Source organism: Podarcis filfolensis (assembly GCF_964270895.1).
Source record: "Podarcis filfolensis genome assembly, chromosome: 5".
Classification (NCBI taxonomy): Eukaryota; Metazoa; Chordata; class Lepidosauria; order Squamata; family Lacertidae; genus Podarcis; species Podarcis filfolensis.
The window spans coordinates 88,468,580-88,491,094 of NC_139608.1; the positions used below are offsets into that span (position 1 = coordinate 88,468,580).

The window sequence follows — 22,515 nt, forward strand, 5'->3', positions numbered from 1 at the left end:
TATCATCATCATCATCATCATCATCATCATCAAATAGGCTGAAAACACCTCAGCTCAGGACAGCTTCAGAGCACCTTGCAAGTGTTCCACTTAGGAACAAGCCCAGCTCCATGCTGCTCTATGGGGCATTATGAGGGCTGAAGCAGAGAATCCAGGCAGTAAAATGAGTTTAAACTTTGATCGTCCATTTACCTTTCTCCTCTTGGTAAAACTTCACAGAGGTAAAGTGTAATGGTACTGGAAGTATACAGTTGTACCTTGGCTGTCAACCAGAATCCGTTCCGGAAGTCAGTTCGACTTCTGAAAACATTCAACAACCAAGGCGCAGCTTCCAATTGACTGCAGGAGCTTCCTGCACACAATCGAAAGCTGCATCAGATGTTCGGCTTCCAAAGAATGTTCACAAACAGGAACATTCACTTCCGGGTTTGCGGCGTTCGGGAGCCAAAATGTTTGACTTCCAAGATACGACTGTACTTCAGATATATAAACTAGTAAAAGTCAATGAATCTGAAAGTGGCACCATAGACCTTACTTTGTTCTTGCTGGAAAACCAGCAGAAGAGGCTCCCTGGTATCGCTGCCGAGAGATCTTCAGCACTCTGAGGGCATCCTGAGCAACACGATTGGCTTCTGCTTCCACCAGCACATAATCCGGACTGGAGGCTTCCATAATGGCATCGTGCTTCATTACACTGTGTATTCCTGGGAGAAAGGAGGAACATGGCTTGCTTTAAAAAATACAAAGCACATTTTACAAGACCAGTGGAGGGGCTTAGGCATAGGTTGGTGCCAGGGGGCGGGGAGCAAGCCCCCCAAACAAGCAGCTCGTGCCCCACCATTTGCCCCCCATTTCTGAACCTCTGTCATTAACATATGCTGCAAATTCTCTCTCTAGCCCACTTAGAAATATACTTTGCCCCTTCTGTGCGCTCCCAGGAATTTCTTTCTGGTGCAGCCACAGGACTGAGCTTACAGTAATCCTTGAGACATTTTTCAATCTAAAAGAACAGCTCTAAATGCTAAAGATTAGCACTCTACAATATCACGATTAACAAAACAGAAGAGATAAGTACAATAACTAAACAACTTTGCTTAAGATTTCCCGTATCTCCTTTATGGGAAGAAAAACTTTTGCTCAATGACCCTGGTTGTCTTTGATTGGCTGTAGTGAAATTTGTTTTTGTGTGAGAGTGGTGTGTGTGTGTGTTTTTGGATCAGGTTAGCCAGATTGATTTGTATGCTGTTGGCGGGTTCTTGTTGTCTTGTTGGGCTGTGTATGTGATAAAGGGTAACCATACTGGGGTGAAGGCGCCTTCTTCTATTTGTCCCCATGTCAGTTTCAGTTTGTTGGTTAGTTTTTCTAATAAGGCTGCTTCCCATACTATTTGTTACCATTGGTCTATGCTTACTCCTGACAGGTCTCTCCAGTGTCTAGCTATGATGTTTCTGGCTGCTGAGAGTAGGTGGGTTATGAGTTCTTCGTGTTGTGAGTGGGCATTATTGTCTTGGAAGATGTTTAGCAGGGCCAGTTCTGGGGTGACTTCTAATCTCAGGGGGTTCTTAAAGTATCCTGGGCCCACGTTGTTTAGGAGGGCTTTGTATATTAATACAAGAACCTCGAACCTCGCTGGTAATATCTGGTAGTGCAGATGTTTTAGCAGAGGTGGCACACGCTGCCATCCGCAATGGGCCTTCTGGGCCTGTGCCAGGCTAAATTCTGCACAAGGAGAGAGTTACCTGATTTTTTGAAAAGCTTCTCCAAAACATAATCCTCAACTTTCTTGGGATGCTTCCCTTCCTCGCTGTCCTCCTTTCGGTACTTTCTCTGCTTCACAAGGTGAGGAATCCGCTGACCCTCAAATCTGGCATCCCGAGAACGTTTCCCCTTCCGTGGCCTGTGCTTGTGATGTTTTGTTTTCGAGGTGTGCTTGCTGCAATTATTCTCCGGTTCCTCATTCCCATCCTGCACCTGGCAATGGCTATTTTTCTCATGTACGAGATCACGCCGACTTTCAACAAATACGCTTGTATCACCAACTGGAAAGGAATCCAAACATGCCATGTTCTCGGGCGCTTCTTTCTTCTCCAACTGCGCTCCCTCATCACCTGATCCTAAAGGTTTCTCTTCCACTCCGCTCAATGGATCTGTAGGAGCAGCTGCCGTCATCTGAGCATCGCTTTTGGGAGGACTGCAAATCCGAGGAGACACTTCTGTGCTGTGTTTGACTGTTTCATCTGGTTCTGTTGCTGCAGTAGGTGAACTTACATGCTGTCTTTCCGAGAAGGAATCTGGCAGCCTGGTGCTTGTGGGTGATGTACGTCCTGCAAGGCGGTGCCGTCGCTTAGAAGCATCAGGTAAGTTCACAGCTTTACGCTTTAACTGCCATTTGGGTGTTGGAACATCAGAGCCAGTGCCTGAAATGAATTACACAGAAAATCACTGGCTGTTGCTATCCCATGTTTTGTTGTGCAGGTGCTACAATTCCTCATCAGACATACCTGCAAATATAGCGCTGGTTTCGGTCCCTTGTGCCCCATCTGGGCTGCTCAACGTAAAGAGTTCATAGAGGTCGTTTGATTTGAAGAAGCGCCTCTGCTTCGGATCCTTCAACACTCTATTCGTTAGAAACTGTTTGAAGATTTGTCTGGAAAATAACACAGAATTTTGTGTTAAGATATGCATAGCTTTCTGTTCAGAGCGCTAAACTTAACAATGCAAATTTTACCCCAGGGAAAAATTACACAGTGCAGCAAGACTCTTGCTTCACATGGATGCTCCGAGTTGCTTTGGTAACTTTTAAGCAATTCACAAACTGCTAACCATATGAGTTTACTGCACTTAATCTCATGACACACCAAAGATATATCCCACAAGACACTGTTTATCCACAGCAGAAAATACAAACAAAAAGGAAATCCCCATAAAAGAGGAGGAAGGGGGAAAGAAAGCTAAATCCAGCAAGAAGTTTGGCAGAGGGTTCAAACCAACAAGCTATAATAAAAATTGCTTCAGAGATGGTAATATTAAAAGAAAAACTTGAGGGGAGTGAGAATATGGAACTGAGGGGAGCTATGCTCATCATTAAGCCTATCAATGATAACTTTTAACACTAAATTCACACTAGTCACCCACATAGTACCTGCTTCAGGGGCTTCCTGATACAGAGCCAACATTTTTCTGGTACATTTGCATCCCAGCATCTCATAATAAAAGAACCAAGCAAACCCCAGCCTACAGAGGGCAAGTGAGATGATCTTAAAAGCTTAGAGACTGGTTAGAATAAAAACAACTTCTTCGGGACTTGAACCTTAGTCTCCTGTGTCAAACCTACAAGCTGTGGCTGTGCACTGGCCAGGCTTAGATGTCACAGCCAAACCATGGTTAGGACACCAGGAATATGCTGCAGAACGTATTGCTTTTCTTTTCTTTACACCACATCAGTGAGGCCAAGAGAGGGGTCCTGTCATCTGGGCAGCCCAGGACCTCCATACTGCTAACGTAGCAGTTTGACTTCACCCCCGGAGGTGCACTCAACTGACAGAGGGATGCCAACAACAGCAACAAGGCTCCTCCTCAACTTCCAGGTTCATGATAATTCTATTTACTGTGACATCTAAATCAGACAAACTATGGTTGTTACTGAGCATAATTCGCAGACATTACGGTTTGAGATAGGTCCCTAATTCTGGCTTGGAAGTGATCTATGCTCCATACAAACTTACAGCAGATTCCCAGTTACTGAACCATGGTTTTGCTCATGATGTCTAAACCGCTTATTTCAGGCACAAGCAGCTCCTGTCCTACTGGAAGTGGCTACCAAATGTTATTCTCTACTGTCAGAAAAAGCTTCCTAAGGCTTGTCGGACAGAAGAAGCTAGATCCACGGATACAGGTTTGTGTCAATATTTACAGAACCAGGGAATGCAAATTTTTGTTACCCTATACTGTCAGCCTCTAAAGTGTTGATCCATTCTGGGATAGGGTGGGGTGGTTTTGAAGGAAGGAAGGAAGGAAGGAAGGAAGGAAGGAAGGAAGGAAGGAAGGAAAGAAAGAAAGAAAGAAAGAACACCTTTTCTCTTTCCCATGTCTCCAAAGACCTTCCTTTGTGTGTGATGTGCTTTGTGTTCAGCCCCCAAACTGAACATTTTTTAGCTATGTAGTAGCTGCATGGTGACAGCAGCCATGAAATTAAAAGACGCCTGTTTCTTGGGAGATAAGCAATGACAAACCTAGACAGCATCTTAAAAAGCAGAGACATCACCTTGCCGACAAAGGTCTGTATAGTTAAAGCTATGGTTTTCCCAGTAGTGATGTATGGAAGTGAGAGCTGGCCCATAAAGAAGGATGATCGCCAAAGAATTGATGCTTTTGAATTATGGTGCTGGAGGAGACTCTTGAGAGTCCCATGGACTGCAAGAAGATCAAACCTCTCCATTCTTAAGGAAACCAGCCCTGAGTGCTCACTGGAAGGACAGATCCTGAAGCTGAGACTCCAATACTTTGGCCACCTCATGAGAAGAGAAGACTCCCTGGAAAAGACCCTGATGTTGGGAAAGATGGAGGGCACAAGGAGAAGGGGACGACAGAGGACGAGATGGTTGGACAGTGTTCTTGAAGCTACCAGCATGAGTTTGACTAAAATGCGGGAGGCAGTGGAAGACAGAAGTGCCTGGCGTGCTCTGGTCCATGGGGTCACGAAGAGTCGGACACGACTAAATGACTAAACAACAAGTAGCTGCATACACCAAGATATACACAAGCAGCATGCACTTCCAAGTAGCCCCTGTCCTGCCACTGAGCTCCTTGCTTAGCACAAATGGTGACACACAAGCCAGGACATACCCCTTTCCCCCAACCCTACCCCCATCCATGGCTGGAATTTCTCCTTGCACATGTTGTCGGCATGGGCTGAAAAAGAACACAATGCAGCAAAACGGCTGAAGCTAAGTAGGTTTGAGCCTGGTTAGTGCCTGCATGGGAGGCTGCCTGAGAACCCTTTGTATACCGCTTTAAGTTTCACAGCAGGGGGGGAAAACAGCAAAATGCAAATAAATGCTGTTCCTCAGAGCTGCACCTGGTGAAACACTAGCAAGTCAATGCGAGTGTGTCACTCACCTGTGGTAAATCTTTTCTTCGATAGTACCAGCAGTAAGAAGTCTGTACACGGTTACTTCTCTCATCTGGCCTATTCTCCAAGCACGTTCGCGAGCCTAGAATACAAAGAAGTGTTTTGCAAATAGCATTGACCCCAAATTCAGTGACATGTGACCCCAAATTCAGATCAATACTGTAGAGGAAGGTGTGTTCATCCTTCTCGCTTTGCTGCCTTCCTACCCAAAACTGCTATTTACCTTCTTAAGAGCATGTAACAGCCAATTTTGGGCATGAAAATAGTTCAGGGGGAGAGAATTACCGAATTTTTCGCTCCATAGGGCGCACCGGACCATAGGGCGCACCCAGTTTTTAGAGGGAGAAATCAAGAAAAAAAATCTTATTTCCCCCCCAGCCCCAAAGAGCAGCGTACAGGCTGCGTGCAACCTCTCCCTGCTGGAGGGGTTGTGCGTGGCTATGGCACAAGCCAAGGCAGCGAGCGGGATGGATACCGCTCACTGTTTTGGCTTCCTCTTTAGCCCTGCGCAATCTCTCCCTGCCGGGAGAGGCTGCGCGGGGCTAAAGAAGCCATAGCCGCGTGCAGCCTCTCCCTGCCGGAGGAGCTGCGTGCGGCTATCCCTGAAGCCTTCCGAGTGCAGCGCAAGTTCCCGCTGTGCTCCTCAGGCTTCGGGTTCCTTTTGCTGAAGCCGGGAGAGCAAGACTTTAGCGAAAGGAACCTGAAGCCTCCAGAACGCAGCGGGAACTTGTGCTGCACTCCGAAGGCCTTCAGGCGGCTATCCCTGAAGCCTGGAGAGTGAGAGGGGTCGGTGTGCACCGACACCTCTCACTCTCCAGGCTTCAGCGAAAGCAACGGGAAGCCTCCGGAGCGCGGAGGGAGCGCTCCCTCTGCCCTTCGGAGGCTTCGCGTTGCTATTGCTGAAGCTAAGGAGCCTGCATTCACTACATAGGACACACACACATTTCCCCTCAATTTTTGGAGGGGGAAAAGTGTGTCATATAGAGTGAAAAATACGGTAAATCAAGCTCCATCTGCGCTGCGATTAAAAACTGGACCAGGATTCCCACAGCTACGTTTTCTAAAGGAAGAGATGTGAGTGGTTCTAAGCACATTTGGCTAAAACACCTTCAACATGGATGTGCAGGCTGGAAAACCACAGCAGTTCAACATCCTGAGCCTTGCATGCTTCTGAATGGTCAAAGTTAAGACATCCTGGCTCAAGGCAGATGTTGAACTGGCTTATTTCTAAAGGTACATCTCAGATTTAATATTCTTTTCCATGAAACCTACCTGAGTGTCTGTGCTGGGATTCCAGTCGGGGTCATAAATAATCACTCTGTCTGCACCCGTTAAGTTAATACCAAGCCCACCGACTCGAGTGGTAAGTAGGAATACAAATAAGGATTCGTCCTGTAAATACATACACCACAAGGCACATTTAGGAAAAGTTTAAAAATGCGTTTGTAGGTCTTTCCGGCCTATGGATGCAGTGAACGTGCTTCTTGGCTGCCCAAGGCTGTAAAACCTAAACGTTTTTACTTGGGAACAAATTCCACTAAAATAAAGCTAAAACTAACTTACACCAGTGATTCACATATAGCAAACATAGTTATTTGCATGTGCGTTCGAAGGAGCAAAGCCAAACATCTGCAAAGTTCAAGTGCTAAGAATTATTATAAGCTGATCAAATAATTGTTGTGACATGGGAACCATTAGAACTGAACAGAATAGGTTGAAGGAAAACCTTTATTCATTGTTCCGTCGGAACTTTGAAACTAAATTTAAACCCTGCCAGGCTTGAAATTCCAAGGGTGGGTGGGTGGATGGGCAATTTATGCAGTTTTAAAAACTATTTAGGAGCTTTGGAAGCGATAAATAATAATCACAGTTCAGTGGTACCGTGGTTCTCAAACTTAATCCGTTCCAGGAGTCTGTTTGACTCCCGAAACTGTTCGCAAACCAAGGCGCAGCATCCGATTGTCTGCAGGAGCTTCCTGCACTCAATTGGAAGCCACGTCGAATGTTCGGCTACCGCAAAATGTTCGCAAACTGGAACATTTACTTCTGGGTTTGCAGTGTTTGGGAGCCGATTTGTTCGACAACTAAGCTGTTTGAGAACCAAGGTACCACTGTAACTTTAATTTTAAATATTGGTGCATCTTCGAATCTCATCCTTTCCTGTTAGGTAGCAGCAGCAACAACAACAGCAATAATAATAATAACAGTAACAATAATAGTTATTATCGGAACCTGGTAAATGTTTTGTTATTTTGAGTAATCCCTCATTCAAAATGTGTTGGGAATGTTGCACCTGTGTATAGTTCCAGAAGTTTCCTACAAGTCTTTTCATCTGAGTCTTGCTCTTCTTGTTAACCCTTACCAAACTGAATGCTAAATTCAATGCTTCTCCAACAAAGATCAGAGACTACCTGGCCGATCCAGAGTTTCTTACCTCATTAAATCTTGCAATAAGGGGTTGCCTTGATGCCACTGTTGTGGTGCCATCCATCTTGAGATAGGAATAGCTTCTCTGCTTTAGAAACGCTTCGAGAATGTGCAGCATCTGCAAAATTGAGGAGGAAAAGATTGATGCTGAGCAGGAAAACAAAATCAAAACAGTCACTGTACAGCATAAAAACTAATGGCAGAAATCATGATGATGATGACTTATTAAATGTCTATACACTCGTCCGAAGATCACAGGGTGGTTTACAATATAAAAAGAGAAAAATACATTTAAACACTTCTCTCATACAGAAATTGTTTCTGCCTACCCATGCCTAATAAATTCAAAGCATGTTCTAAATAGGACATTTTTCAGCCACAAATTAAAATCCAGGTCTTGGTATGTGCAACTGAAATTAGAGTAGGGAATGCTCTCACTAAAGTACCAAAACCTGATTTTATTCATTATCTAATGGACTTAAAAATGGAAGATTCACTTTTACTCCTAATTTTTTTTTAATACCAGTTAATCCAATTAATAGCTATCTTATTTAGGTATATTAAAGGCTTGGTGCTAGCGGATGTCAGGGAAATTGTTCAACATATATTGACAGTGGCATGAGCAACTATCTGTTATAATTTGGGGGGGGGGGGAGGGGAGGGAGAAGGACTCCAACATTGGAATGGTAAAACTGATCAACAGAGTCATAAAAGCGAGGCAATCTTATCTCTTTATTGAAAAATCTAGTCTTCATCATTGAAAACAGGTGTAAGAAGTGCAAGAAAATGTAAATCCACACACATTGTTGAGAATATTGTGAAATATGTTATGCATTGGAAGCATTTGGCATATGCATTTCTATTTGAATTCTTTAGGTGGTTATATGTTGGAAATTTGCATCTATTTATCTACTACGTATCTTGCTAAATTGTACCCTGTTATTTTTATTTTTCTCAGTACAGTGGCAAAGGACCCATGACCGTTAAGTCCAGTTGCGGACGATTCTGGGGTTGCGGTGCTCATCTCGCTTTACTGGCCGAGGGAGCTGGTGTTTGTCATGTGGCCAGCATGACTAAGCCACTTCTGGCGAACCAGAACACCATTTACCTTCCCGCCGGAGCAGTACCTATTTATCTACTTGCACTTTGACGTGCTTTCGAACTGCTAGGTTGGCAGGAGCAGGGACCGAACAATGGGAGCTCATCCCGTCGCGGGGATTTGAACCGCCGACCTTCTGATTGGCAAGCCCTAGGTTCTGTGGTTTAGACCATAGCACCAACCGCACCTCAGTTTAAGAACAGCCCTGTTTACGAACTATTTGGTATACGAACTCGGCAAAACCGGAAGTAGTGTTCTGGTTAGCGAACTTTACCTCGGTTTACGAATGGAGGGCCTCATTAGGGAAAGTGCGCCTCAGTTTAAGAACAGCTTTGGTTTAAGAACAGACTTCTGGAATGGATTAAGTTCGTAAACCGAGGAACCACTGTATTGTTATTGTGTATTTATTTGAAAATATAAACGAAAACATTTGTGCATATTCCCCAGGCATGTCGATCAGAACTAAACAGAACTGCGCCCCCTTGGCTTTAAAATATTGCTTTCTGGGAGGATTCTGCAGGCAACTTTCTAGTGTGCAGCATCAGGTCACAGCTGTGGACTTCAGACAGAGAAGATGCAAAGTGTGACTTACCTGCCGAGACTGAGTAAAGAGAAGTACTCTGTGGCCTTGCTTGTGCCATATTTTCAGCAGAGACTCTACAACTATCATTTTCCCGGAACGCTTCCAGAATCCAAAATGGTCTTCTTCCTTCAATTCTTCATCAGGGACACCCTTCAAAATTTTAGGACCACCGGAAAAGAGGTCTGGGTGGTTGCAGATCTTTCTCAGGGCCACCAATCCGGAGAAAATCTACACAGAGGACAGCCAAATGTTTATTCTCTGCATGTTCCGGTCCTTCCACATTTAAGCCAGCATAACAGATCAGAATGAAAGCAAGTGGCCACTGGAAGAAGGTTTTCAACAAGAGACTAGGGCTCTTATATCGTAACATATCACCCGCTAAACTTTGCAGTATATGATGGCATCTGGGAGGAGGAAAGAAAGCAGGGAGGGAAAAGGCAGCTGCCAGCCACGCAGACGATTGGTGTCACTGGGCGCAACTTCTGCCTCTTCCTGGTGAGGCTGGGCAGGCAGTGCTGCCCGGGGCGGAGCCTATAAGCCTGGGTACCGCATGACATGGCACTGCAGAGCTGCCCATCTCCCTGGAACCGCCAGCTGTGGCTCATCCTGATGACAGCCGCTTGCTGCTTAAGAAGAAGTGGCTACCAGGAGCCACCATTCTGCTTGGTGCAAGGAGGGAGGAGGCGAAATGGAAACAAGAAGAAATTCCAACGAAAGAAGAATGGCAGGCGAAATTAATGGACTATGCAGAATTGGACAAAATGACAGGAAGGATTCGAAACCTGCGGGACCAGAGATTTACAGAAGATTGGAAGAAGTATATGAATTATTTGAAGAGAACTGTAATCAACAAATTACGCTAGTAGGACTACAAGAAGTTTTGTAAGGAGAAATATACGAAGTGTTACAAAGTAGAAAAAGACAGAGATATTGGTTATGAGTTTGAAATGTAATAGGGAAGATAAGAAATGCATACTGAGAGATTAGATTGGAAAATTTTCAGGCAGGATTGATGGAAGTCAAAAATTTGAATAAGATGTAAAAGTATGTTTAATTACTATTGAAAATGATATGTTAAAAAAAAACACTAATAAAAAAAATTATTTTTTTTTTAAAAAAGGAGGGAGGAGGCAGCCTACCAGCGCTCGCACGGCCAGAAAAAGATACGAAAGTGCTGGCAGGCAAGCACGACTCCCGAGGCTGGTAGCTGCGGCGCGGAGGGCGAGTGGGCAAGCATCAGGTGGCCTATTGAAGTGCGCAATGCTACTGGCACAAGCAGGGACTCGCGATACATTGCTGGATTGGAAATTCTGAAATCGCTCTCACAATTTTAACCTTAAACTGGTTTCAGGCAATGCACATCTCCCAGGCCTACGAGAGACGTATATTTCTCCCTCAGTAAAACTACTATAATTATCATGCCAAATAAGTTATGCACTGCCAAAGGTACTGGCTGCAGAATTCCCTCTTTCAATTCCACCGCCACTCCTCTGCTTCTCTTCCTACAGTGCTTGTTTTCACTGAGACATATGCACTACATGAAAATGCAGCTCCTTACACTGAAGAAGATGGCCAGCCCAAATTTGAAAACTATAAAGGTAAATATGCTATGTTGTCGGTTCTGTTAACTTCTCATGCCTACTAACTAACCCTCTGCTAGGCTGTTTGACAGCAAATGGAAAAGATGAACTTTTTCCTTCCCTGCTATCTGGCACGCCAATTTCTTTCTTTGCACTGACCTGCATGTCTCCATTGAGAATCTGATAAACCTCTTTGGAGTCGATAAACGTTTTGTATACTTGGTGCTGCTCATCTGTCAAACGGCAAAACAGTACCTAAAAAAGAGACACTGCAGACATTATTACATGTAGAAAGTATGGAACTCTACTCAACATGAATGAAAAATACAGCTCTTTCCCCAAGGAGCTCACGATCTATGAACTGGCATAGGTTTTGCTTTTATCGCAGGGATTAGCATCTCTGTGGAGACTTTCCCAGCCCCTGGGCTCATCATCTGTTAAAACTCACGAGTTGCAGCCACAACATAGAATTTCCTCACCCTTGGTCCTCAAGGGGAAATCTTACTTAATTCTATATTGTGAGCTCTGCAGAGTTCTCCTGCTTGCTAATATCAGCCTGTGCTGCAACACAGTTATACATAATTTATTTCGTGTTCTTAAAGTACCCAAATAAGCTTAGATCCGACAAGAAAATAAATATTGCAAAAAAAAACAAAAAACACCTTTCTCAGGGGAAGTTCCATCGTTAGAAGCAGACTTCTGTTGCATGAATGGAACAGCAGCATTGGATACAAGCAGTATCTTTTACTACGAGGTCAGAATTCATTAAATTGGTGGAAGTGTGTCACGAGGAAGCAACAGGAAAGCAAGTGGGGCAATGTACTATGGCTATCCCTGTGACTTCCCATCCTAGACACGCAGTGAGCTGCTCAAAGCATAACTTCACATGTAGCCTCTCTCAGATAAATTTCGGGGTGCAAAATATAGAGTCAAACAATACCTGCTCATTTTTCTCCGGTAGTGACAGGCTCATTTTAACATCCGCCTTCATTCTCCGCAACAGATAGGGATTAATTGTGTCCCGTAAAATGCAAGCACACTTATATGCTGTTTTTACCTTTTGAAGGGGAAAAAACAACACCAATGCTAGTTTATTAATCATACTTGCTTTCCACATTTTACCCCAAACCTCTCACTAATAGCTCAGCATAATACGCATGGGGCTTATTCCATTTTATCCTCTTGCAAAAACTGTGACGTGGGTTAGGCTCAAAGTACGCTGACCCAAAGGTTACCTGTTAGGTTTCATGATTGACTAGAAATCCTAACCCTGGTTCTCCTGGTCTGTCCAACACTCCAACCAGAGCACCACACTGAATATTTATTTTAATGTACTTTGAAGGATAAAATACTTCACCGGTTAGTGAAAGCTTTGGGTAGGTTATCATGCTGATATTTTGCACACTTATTATGTCTGTTTGCATGTACATTTAAATGAAAGCAAACTCATACGGGCACCAGTTGCATCTAAACCAGTAGTTCCCAACCTTTTTGGGGCCATGCCCCACCTAAGCATCTCTAAAAGCCTGATTCACCCCACCCCCGACATATAATTCTTATTATTCAAAAAGTGAACTATTCACGTGGAGGAAGCCTAAAAGGCCATTAACTGTTAATAACTCATTCTCGAATTGCTCACCTTAAAAATCAAATTGCCCCCCTGTGGGGTTTGGGAACCACAGATCTAAACTAACAGCAAATCATTCTCCGTTCATTTTAAAATTAGTTGGTGGAATTTATCTGAAAGGACATAAAAATAAAAACTACATAGAATTGCAGCAAACCCCACTTGAACATGTGCCATTCCCTCCAGCAGTGCAGCTGGGTGCCTATCAATCTGAAATCAAAATAGGGTCACCCAAAAATAAGGTAGGAAGTTCGCTATATTCAGGAGAAGCCCAAGGTAGGCCGAATTACACAAGTTTGTGAGTTAAAAGTGAGGAGTGCGGACATCCGGAAAACAACCAAAAATGGCCTGGTAGTAAGTTGTGAGTTTACAAAGAGAGATTGGGGGTGCCTAAAGAATTCAAAATCAGCAGACTGGGTGAGTCGACCAATCAAGTCTATAACTGTGAGCAATCTGAGAAACTGAATGAAGCTAAGTGAAGTTGAAAACCCCTCTCCTGCCCTCGGAGGGAAAAAGAATATCAACTCCACCGGACATCATTTTAAAAAGGACTTTGGTGTGACTCCAAACTGTGTTCAGAAACGGTTTGTCAAGTGATGTGGGCCTTGCTGTTAAGAGTAAAAGTTCAACGCTCCCTTGGCAAAACCTCTGCTTGGAAGCCCGTGAGTGATTGCTCGGATACTGGTCACTGCACCTAAGACACCCTGCTATAGAATCTGCCTTTGTATATTATGCTATCCAGTAATTCTCTTGCATTTCTTCATGTACTACATGGTGGATGGCCTTATGTGGTCAGTTTGGAATTAATAAGGCTCTCTATATCATCCTGCTCATTCATTTAGTTCAGTAGGGGAGGCCTCCTGTGGTTTTATCATCAGATGAGGTTTGTGGGACAGCAGTGTGGGACGGGGTCTTCTTGGTGGTGGCACCATCTCTGAAATGCATCCTTCTGGGGTTCATCTGGCACAAACATCATTTACCTTTTCAGTAGCAGATGAAGATGTACCTGTTTGCCCAGCTCTTTGGCAGGGGGTGAGGTAAGACATTCAGTCACTATGTTATGATGGCTCACTGTTTTTTTAGTGCCTATTAGCACTTTTGTTAATTTTTACCTGATTTTTGTATTTTGTATGCAATAGTTTTTATTGTCTGTTATATGTAAACTCAGCCTTGGATTGTCTGATGAAGGGCACAATTAAGAATCCAGTAAATAATAATAGTAATAGAATGACTTCATTAGCGGAGATCTAAGTCTTATTTAATTAGTTTTGAATTGTGGTTTTATTCTGCACGATTTTTAGGATTCTCTTTGTTGTTTACTGTTTTATTCTTTTAATGTTAACTGTCGAGGAGATGATAGGACATTTAGTGACTGTGTTAGAACATGGCCTGGAACTGAGCTTTCAAAGGGACCTGCACAAGGCACATTTTCTCAGAATTGCATCTTTTACCTGAACTGGAGAGGCATTGGAATAGCCTCCCATGGTTATTGGAACAGAAAATTGCTCCATGAAGACAGGAAGTGTTCCTAGTTTTCCTGGAAATACGAAGTCAAAGAGGGACCACAGCTCTTTTAGGTTGTTTTGCATAGGTGAGCCAGACAAGATGATTCGATGAGGAGTGCAGAACTGTAAATGCAGGGAGAAGCATATGCATGTCATAATAAAATACAGAAAAGTGCAAATTCGACCAATAATTTACACATGACACAAAGTCTTTGAAACATGGCCTAAGCGTGAAGTAAGCGTTAAGACCAAGTTTATCACTAATTTAACCAATCGAAATGCTTTTGTTTTTAAAGAGTCTTACCTGTTTGCAGGCAACCGTGACTGCAGCATTTGGATTCCGAATTTTATGTCCCTCATCTAGAATCACATAATGCCAACCGTAACCATGGATGTTATCTTGCAGCATGCGAATGTAAGAGTAGGAAGTTATCAGAATGCCACTACATGCTACAATTTCCTGAATCAGTTTTACCTGCAAAGAGAACAATACGTTGTCAATTACTGAAACTATGAGAGTCCATAGAGAAAGTACTGTTTTGGATAATCAGTGTCCCAGGCAGCACTAACACGGCAACACTTGTCACAGGACTTAAGCGTGCATTAAAATAAACACGTTTCATTCCAATATTGCAAGTGGGAAAATAGCAAGTCCCGAAAAGCTAAATCTAGGACCAAACAATCCTCCATTCCAAGGTATGAGTTGAGGCACTAACAAATTCAATTGTATCTCTTCCCCTTCCCTAAAAAAAGCATGACCACTGTAAGGAGTAAAAACACTGTAAGTTAAGACACCTCCTTTGGTTTCAGCATCACGTATGCAAGTAAGGATACTGGGCTGTCTCACATAGAGTTGAGCGAGTCACAATAGGGCAGCACTACAAAGCACTGAGAATGCACTATGAATATAGCAGAGCAGCAAACTGAGAACTTGCTGTGCTACATCAACTTGATTTGCTGCTGTGTCACTATCTCCTCCCCTTACAACTTCCTGAGGAACGAACAGACTAGGACTTGAATTTTTTTTTAAATGTCTTTTTTAAACAGAAAGGGAAAAAAATAACATTTATTTTAAAAGGAGACTAACTTTCATGAATAGTTATTGAATTTGATACCGCTAGAAAAAATCTCTAATGCCAAATGTCTATTTTTGTAAGGAATCGTATTTCCAAAAAGGGGAAAGGAAGTATGATCACTAGTTAATGAAATTAACAGATTCAGTAAAAAACAGACTCTCTTGCCCCTATAATAAAATCTGATATTTTTAAGCCCCCACTGCAACCCACATTCATTGCATCTATTTCCTAGCAATGGTCTACTGCAGAATACTATAGGCATCTCTACTCAAACACTTAAGACAAATCATCTCAGGCGATTTCAAATTAAAAGCTTGTAAAATATGTAACCTCTCCTAGATTTTGCAATTAATAGGGTATGTCTGCAATTAGCCTGACTTACAGAAGGCTGCTGCAATGTTGTCATTAAAAGATGTTTTGTGAAAGTGCTCCTGTTATTATGGGGGCTCAGGAGACCAATCCCTCCTAGAGGGCAAACAGTGTAGTGGTAGAAAACAACAGCCATAAATCACACTGTCAGGCAGCAGAGAGAACAGGAGTAAAAACACAAGGCACATGAAGGCCATTCACTGTAGACACAGCACAGCAGAGTCCTACTCAGGATTTACTGAACCTGTAATTAATTAAAATTTCCTTCAAGCCAAATCTTTTATTAAACAAGGATTTGTGCTGACAATGAAGGAAAAACACAGAAAGGCAATTCATCACCGACCACTTCCCCCAGTTCAGGTTAAGGTAATGGAAGCTTTGCCACACGAAAGTCTGTTGAGTTCTGTAAAAAGAAAGGGATTTGCAGAGCTCAGAGGGACCCCGTGGTCCACCCCGACAAAACTCTCCGATAATGTATAAGCATATTCAATGTTGTGCTCTAAGGACGCGTCTGCTTCCGCATTTCATTTCATCGTTGCCCGTTTCTACCCAGGAACTGATCGGCAAACACATACCTTCCTCCTAACATCACAGGCGAGGGCTTTTAATATTTTCTTCTCTTAAAATTCAATTTCCACAACTACAGCCTTTTACAGCCATTTCAATCACTTCTGACACAGAAAAGCAGGATGGGATAAGACTAAGGATTATGAAGTAGCCAGAATCTGGGATGGAAAAACAGTCAGGTTTTCAGCTTCTATCGTCAGGTTAAATGAGGATGGCAGCTAAAATTGCAGGTGAAAGCCAGAGCAATCCCATAACAGCTTTAACTTTTGTAATGAGACACATGATTTTGTGGAAGAAGGGAAATGCTTTGGTGCCCTAATTCCCCCTCTACCTTACTGCATAAATGCTTTTTATCATGTGTGTATTTTGAACCTGCTTCCACCACCACACCCCAAGGCATAAGGAAGAGCTCCTAGGCTACCCAGCAATGACTGCGACAGCATATACTAAACTCTACAGAGCAAAAGGGTCAACGTAGTAGGTGTGCTATTCTAAAATCTGTTTTGTCAAGAAAAATAAAGGGCTGAAGAAATATTGCACATGCTACTCTAACCTCAGCTCTGCTCTTCTTTAGAGAGAGCGCTACTGAGAGAAGGAACTGCTTAACTTTACATCAATATGCCTTCTGGCACTGAAATTGTGCCAGCCTTATGCCTCAACTCTGCACTTAATGAAGTTTCTGCAAAGGGATTTATGCACTTCGGGAGCAGATACGAATGGTGAGAGAACAAAACAGAGGTCAAGGATTTCACAGAGATGTGTGCTACTAAATGAGAAGTGCCACCCTATGGTGCCACAGTATCCTTTCCCCACTCTTCCTCCGACTTCTGTCACAGTGACATCTCTTTTCTCAGCCCCCTTCTACTGCTTAGCCTGACCTCTTCTGAGCTGTTCAGATAGTAAGCTCCCTTTGTAACCTTATGTCCATATTCTGTTGGTGCCCAGATCAGGAGGACACCATGCTCACAATCCTTTCTGCAGCTCATGTTTCCCCAAACTTGGGTCCCCAGCTCTATCTGGACTACAATTTCCATCACTTCTGATCACTGGTCCTGCTAGCTAGGGGTGATGGGAGTTGTAGTCCAAAAACGGCTGTAGACCCAAAGTTTGGGAAACCCTGCTATAGATAAACAGAATATTGGCCCCTTTTGAAAGTGGGTGGGAAGGGGCTTCAGTTAATAATGAAAACAAACAGCTTTACACTCAGGAATCAACACATATGACATTTCGAGAACTGAATACTCACAAACAGCTAATGCTGCTGAATTATCAGAGAGAAGTCCTGCCCGTTTTAAGACCTAGTTGGGATGGCTGCTGGGAGCAATGGCTTGCGTAAATAGGATTGGGTATATGCAGTGCTATTTTTCTAGAAAAATAGGTGCTTGAATTCACCATGAACGCCTACCTCATTCTCTAAGAATAGCAATGGCACCCACCTGAAAGCTGCTGGAACCCATCTGAGAGGTGCCAGAACTGAGTTCCAGCTGAAAAAAGCAGGAGTAGCCAATGGGGGCACCTTCTAGATTTTGTTGCACCCCAACTCCCATGAGTCCCACCAGCATGAAGAACAGTCAGGGAGTTACAGTCTAGCAATACCTGGAGTGTTACATCTTCCCCACCTCTGATTTCAGTGACGCTAGTGGGCAAAAGCCTCCGTGGCCTATATTGCAGGGTGCTCGTTTCTATGCTTGTGGCACATATTTACAAGTATGTAAACAATATACTGGTGTGCGCTCATAAACAGAACATGGAATCTTTGTGCTGTCTACAACTTTCTCAACAGAATCCCGAGAAGCTTCCCCTACCGTAGTGCAGGAAATTCCCAGCTCTCGGGCACGCCAACAAACCGTGTCCGCGGAACACTGGAGAATATTTACAGGGACTGGTGAACAGCCCCCTGCTCTCTTCAGTATTCAATTCTTTGGGTCCTATCCAATGCTGGCGCAGCAGACTTCCACTTGCGCAATGGAATTTCCCCTACCGCCCCCATGCGCAATGCTCCAGAGGATCAGAGGACCCTACGGAGAAGATTTTGATGGCGCATGGGGAGAGAAATGGAAGGGAAGTCCGTTGTGCGAGTGGGACTGTGTATACACGGCATTAGATACAACCCTTTGTAAATACATGGGGCAAAACTACCCTAAGGGAGTTCTGTGAGTATTTGCAATGAATGCTCACAAAACCAAGATGGCATATGTTTAATTAAACCCTGTTCCCAGCCACTTCCTCCAGCTTCACAAACAACTCTCCCGTCCCCCCATCCCTTACTACTGCAGAGGGATAACCAACAGCTGGAGGGAGCTTAGTTTGCCCTGTCATTTTACTCTGGAAGAGTTTGGGCTTAGAAGCATCATTCCCCACCCCCCCCACCCCAAAAAAGCCACAATTCCTGTGATCACTGCAGAAAATGTGATAATTAAGTTCTGGAATTAGTTGGTTGGCCAGCTGGTTGACTAGCCCACCTGCCTGGTTTTCAGCTTGGCTCACTCCCGCTGCCAGCTAACCTCCTAACAGTACAATTGCTTTGTTTAGTTTTAACTTGCAAAAGGGCAGTAGTGATGGAGGAAAACTGCAGGTGAGAAAATGAGGGGTCCGGGTGTGTTTAAATACACAACAATCTTTGCAGAGGAGCCTTTGTGCAGGTTTCGGTGCTTCCCGGATAAAACGAGATCCTCGGAGGTGACAACACCAACTTAGCTAAACCTCAGAAAACTATCAGCACAATTTATCAGACTGATCCATTTGTGTATATATTGCAACACGTCACTCCAAGCTTCACCATGGGCTTAGTGCAGATGTGCGAGCTCCCGGAGTGGAGACTCCAGCCGCTTCGCTGCTGTGCATCATTCGCCTGAGGCTCATGTTTTCGATCTCTCCAGACTAATAAATAAGTTATTAGTCTAGGTAAATAATTATGATGTGCAATAGTATCATGGAAACACCACCGACGCTGATCACTATATGCGGCAATGATTCTCAATAACAGAGTGGAGCTTTTGCTCTTACAGCCCCTACTTTGTGGAATGCACTTCATCACGTTATCAGACAGACGCCGACAATTTTGTGCTTCTACCTGCTTCAAACTTTTATGCTTACCCGGGCATTTCCAGAAGGATGATATCAGCTACGAGAGTGCAATTTTGTTGGACCCGTTTTTCAATATATTTAACGCTGCACGTGATTTTGAATTTTTATCTTGCATGCCACTTTTGAGATCTTTCTGGAATATGAAGTGGCCCATAACCATTCTAGATAAATAAACAAGATGCTCAAGAGCCCAAGAGTTCACCCAGGCGTCTGCAACGTTGCCCCCAAACTCACAAGATTAGCACTCAGGAGGTTGCACTGCTGCAGGTTTCCTGGGCAAGTGCTCCCTGAAGACGGGAAGATAGTGGTAAAGTCTGCAAGGGGCATGGGAATGGTGAGATCAGCTGCCAAGTCCAGCTGCACAGGGAAGGCCAGCCTAACTAATCACTAATTTAAGGGCTGAACTATGGATAGCCTATATACATGTGCAACAGAAGCTTGGGCAATTCCGAGTGGAGAAGCAGCAGGGAGAGGGAGAAAAGAGCAAGTTTGGGATTGTTGTTTTTTAGAAAAATAACCCCAGGCAGGACACCTTGCTGCAACAAGTTCCATAGAAAACTATTTGCTGGGGCACCCAACTCACAGACCTTGGTGCTGAACGAAGGCAGACATGGATATAAAAGTAGCAACCCTATAGGTATCTTTTAAAAGATGGCATTTGCGTATGACAGAACCTAAAGCAGAAGTGCTAAGCCCTCTGTGCTGTATTTGTCCTTAAATTATTCGGGTGGAGGGAGGAGTGGGGGGCTATAAAAATGGAGGACCTGATGGGCTGGGCTTTCACTGATGCTGAATCGCTGCACCATACAGCTCGCTCAATGTCACACAGCAACAAAAACTCTCAAGGTGTTTCATGGGGGAAAACATGCGTTCCATTTAACACTGCGAAGGAGGGAGCAAAGCTAAAACTTCAAGGGTTATCTTCAGTACTGGCAACAAAATTCTTATGACACTTTCGAGAGAAAGAAGTGCAAACTGTTCCTATTCAGCAGCGAAAGAGAAGGTCTGAATTTGCAGCATCCTGAATGAGCAGATACCTTTTTATTGGTGTAAGAGCCCGTGTCGTGTAGAATTGCAACTCTAAACGGAGGCCACCAAGTATGAAACTCCTTCACCCACTGATGCATCACTGTGGTTGGGCACACAATCACTGTTGGACCCAGCCCTTGGAACCTAGAAGAGATCACAAGATGACAGAACCGTGAAATAAGCAGCATGCATTATGAGAACTATCAGAACAACTGTATTCAAGTTAGAAATGAAGAGTTGGACTCTACAATTCCATGATTTTATGAAATGGGTGCAAAACTTTAAAATTAAATGGCAGGATGACGCTGTAGAAGACAATGGAAAGGGGGATGCTAAGGAGTTGGAGTCAATAACAGCTACAACGCTAACTGAAAAGTTTTGGGGAAGCTATACCAGCTTTCTCCTTCCAACCAATTAAACCAGTAAAACACAGAAACACCAGAGGACTGCAGGTTAAATTTAGAGAACCAGGCTGATCCCAATTTTAAAATAATGCCTGCAAGAGCCAGTGGCAGGGGGCAATCGTGGTAGAGAAATAAAAGCAACAGCATATGAAGGGATGTAGCAGATAAAGTTACTAGGAATAATTACCAACACAGAAAAAATGCCACAAACTCAATCCAGTCTACCGTCTGTGCAACAACCACGAAGAGAGGAAACTCAGTAAGGCATAACAGTCTGGAATAGCCTTGTGCATAGAAGGCACTACATGCATCAATCAGGCTTCTATGTGCCTTCTACATGCCACACAGTCTGCAAGTCAAGGAATGCAAATCCAGACAGGATCTTATCTTATTTAGACTAAGGCTTGGATACACTAAGCAACAGCCCTGGTTGTTCGCTTAGTTCTCCACACAGCAGCATAAGTAACAGCCTCTTGGGGGCTGCTGGGAACCCCTTTTGTTGCAGCCAGGGGCACCTGAATCAGCAAGCGAATTTGTGAATGCCCATTAGGGCTTCCAGGGGCTGCAAGACATTTTCCCCTGACTGTTCCGATTGCTGGATTGATAACTACAGATACTTGAGGTTCCGGGCGAATGGGGTGGGAGGAGGAAGACAACAAGGAGCAGGTTGTATAAAAAAAGAAAGCGGGAACTCCCTCTACTTGAACGTGGAAGGATCTTGCTGACCCAAGGAAGGATCTTGCAAGAAGGATCCTTGCTCACTCTTGACTCTCACTTCCAGCATCCCAAAGACGACTGTGACTGCCTATGAAAGTAGTCCACTGGTCTCTTGCCAGAGCAAATATTTTAATGTAAAAACGTAGTAAGTTGACCTAAAGGTATTACCCCTAATTGAAAATTCCATACTGTGTAAACTATCAATATTAACATAATTGAATTGGTAAGCAATCCATTTGTGCTCTATAACCTTAAGACATAGTATTGACCCAAAATAACTGGCGAGGCTCATCTGCAAAATGAAGCATCAATGCCTGGAATTCATTAAGAGTGTTACATGTTTAATTTTTCCTGCCCTCCAGCTCCATTGTCTCGTAAAAAAAATTTCCTTTGATGTCCCCCGCTAAAAGAATTAAAGGAATATTGTAATTGAAATGCCATTAATAATTCACGGGGCCCTCCTCCACGGCAATACATCCAATGAAATATTCATCGAGCTCCACAGACTGACAGTCTGCGGAAGAGCACTTGCCTGTAATTTGAACCACGCGTCCTGATCTTGCTGTAGCTCAGACCTGCCAAGAAAGCAATTATCTGGATGGTCTTGCCCAATCCCATCTCGTCTCCCAGAATTCCTCCCACCTGCTGGCAGTGCAATTCCCAGAGCCACCCAACACCTGTCTGCTGGTACCTGCAAGGAAAAGGGCAAAATCAGATGGCAAACAAGAGATCGCAACAGGACAAACACATGAATTAGTCATTTGCAACGCTCAGAAGCTAGTTACCGTAACATGCTGCAGCATGTGTTTTACATGAAGGCTGTATTTACAGCGTCATGCATTTTTTATGCCTTTGGACGTTGGATGTGATGAACTTGCTCTTTGTGCAATGTTAAAAGTACATCTAATTAAACCGGGACATGATAATTGGAGGGTGTTTTATTTCGTTTTGTATAAATATTGCTAGAACGGCCCCTTCTGGTTCTTCAGAACAGTAAGTGCAATTGTTTCTGCAGCCCAACATATAGGAGGACTGTTAAATCACAGTGGAACGTGGCGGAGTGGTTCCATGCCCAGGAGCCCAACAGCTAGTGCCGAAAAGGAACAGAAAGTGAACAATGGCTACAAACTAAGAAGAGGGAGGTTTTAAAAATAAGAGTAATTCCTTTGCCAGTGAAAACTTATCAGGCTGTTCTTGCTAAATTACACAAGTTACAAATTGCAAAAACACAGAATCATAGAATTGTTGAGTTGGAAGGGACCCTGAGGGGTCATCTAGTCCAATCCCCAGCTATGCAGGAATATGCAGCTGTTC

The 22,515-nt window shown here is 43.7% G+C and overlaps 1 protein-coding gene across 3 annotated transcripts in view; it reads right to left on the bottom strand.

The window, feature by feature from the left end:
• The window catches only part of ERCC6 (ERCC excision repair 6, chromatin remodeling factor), a 126,874-nt gene that overhangs the window by 82,407 nt on the left and 21,952 nt on the right, over positions 1-22,515 (bottom strand). For all 3 annotated transcript variants that reach the window (XR_014548614.1, XM_083615508.1, XM_083615509.1), the window contains exons 7-19: positions 21,734-21,892; positions 20,089-20,224; positions 14,257-14,427; positions 13,899-14,075; positions 11,761-11,877; positions 10,980-11,075; positions 9,250-9,468; positions 7,566-7,676; positions 6,404-6,523; positions 5,119-5,213; positions 2,502-2,647; positions 1,740-2,417; positions 536-704 (exon numbers count right to left, since the gene is read on the bottom strand). Coding sequence is in view for 2 of the 3 variants with exons in the window: in XM_083615508.1 (XP_083471634.1) it covers positions 536-704; positions 1,740-2,417; positions 2,502-2,647; positions 5,119-5,213; positions 6,404-6,523; positions 7,566-7,676; positions 9,250-9,468; positions 10,980-11,075; positions 11,761-11,877; positions 13,899-14,075; positions 14,257-14,427; positions 20,089-20,224; positions 21,734-21,892 (2,394 nt within the window). In the remaining variant the exon portion in view is untranslated. The remainder of the gene's footprint in view (positions 1-535; positions 705-1,739; positions 2,418-2,501; positions 2,648-5,118; positions 5,214-6,403; positions 6,524-7,565; positions 7,677-9,249; positions 9,469-10,979; positions 11,076-11,760; positions 11,878-13,898; positions 14,076-14,256; positions 14,428-20,088; positions 20,225-21,733; positions 21,893-22,515) is intronic.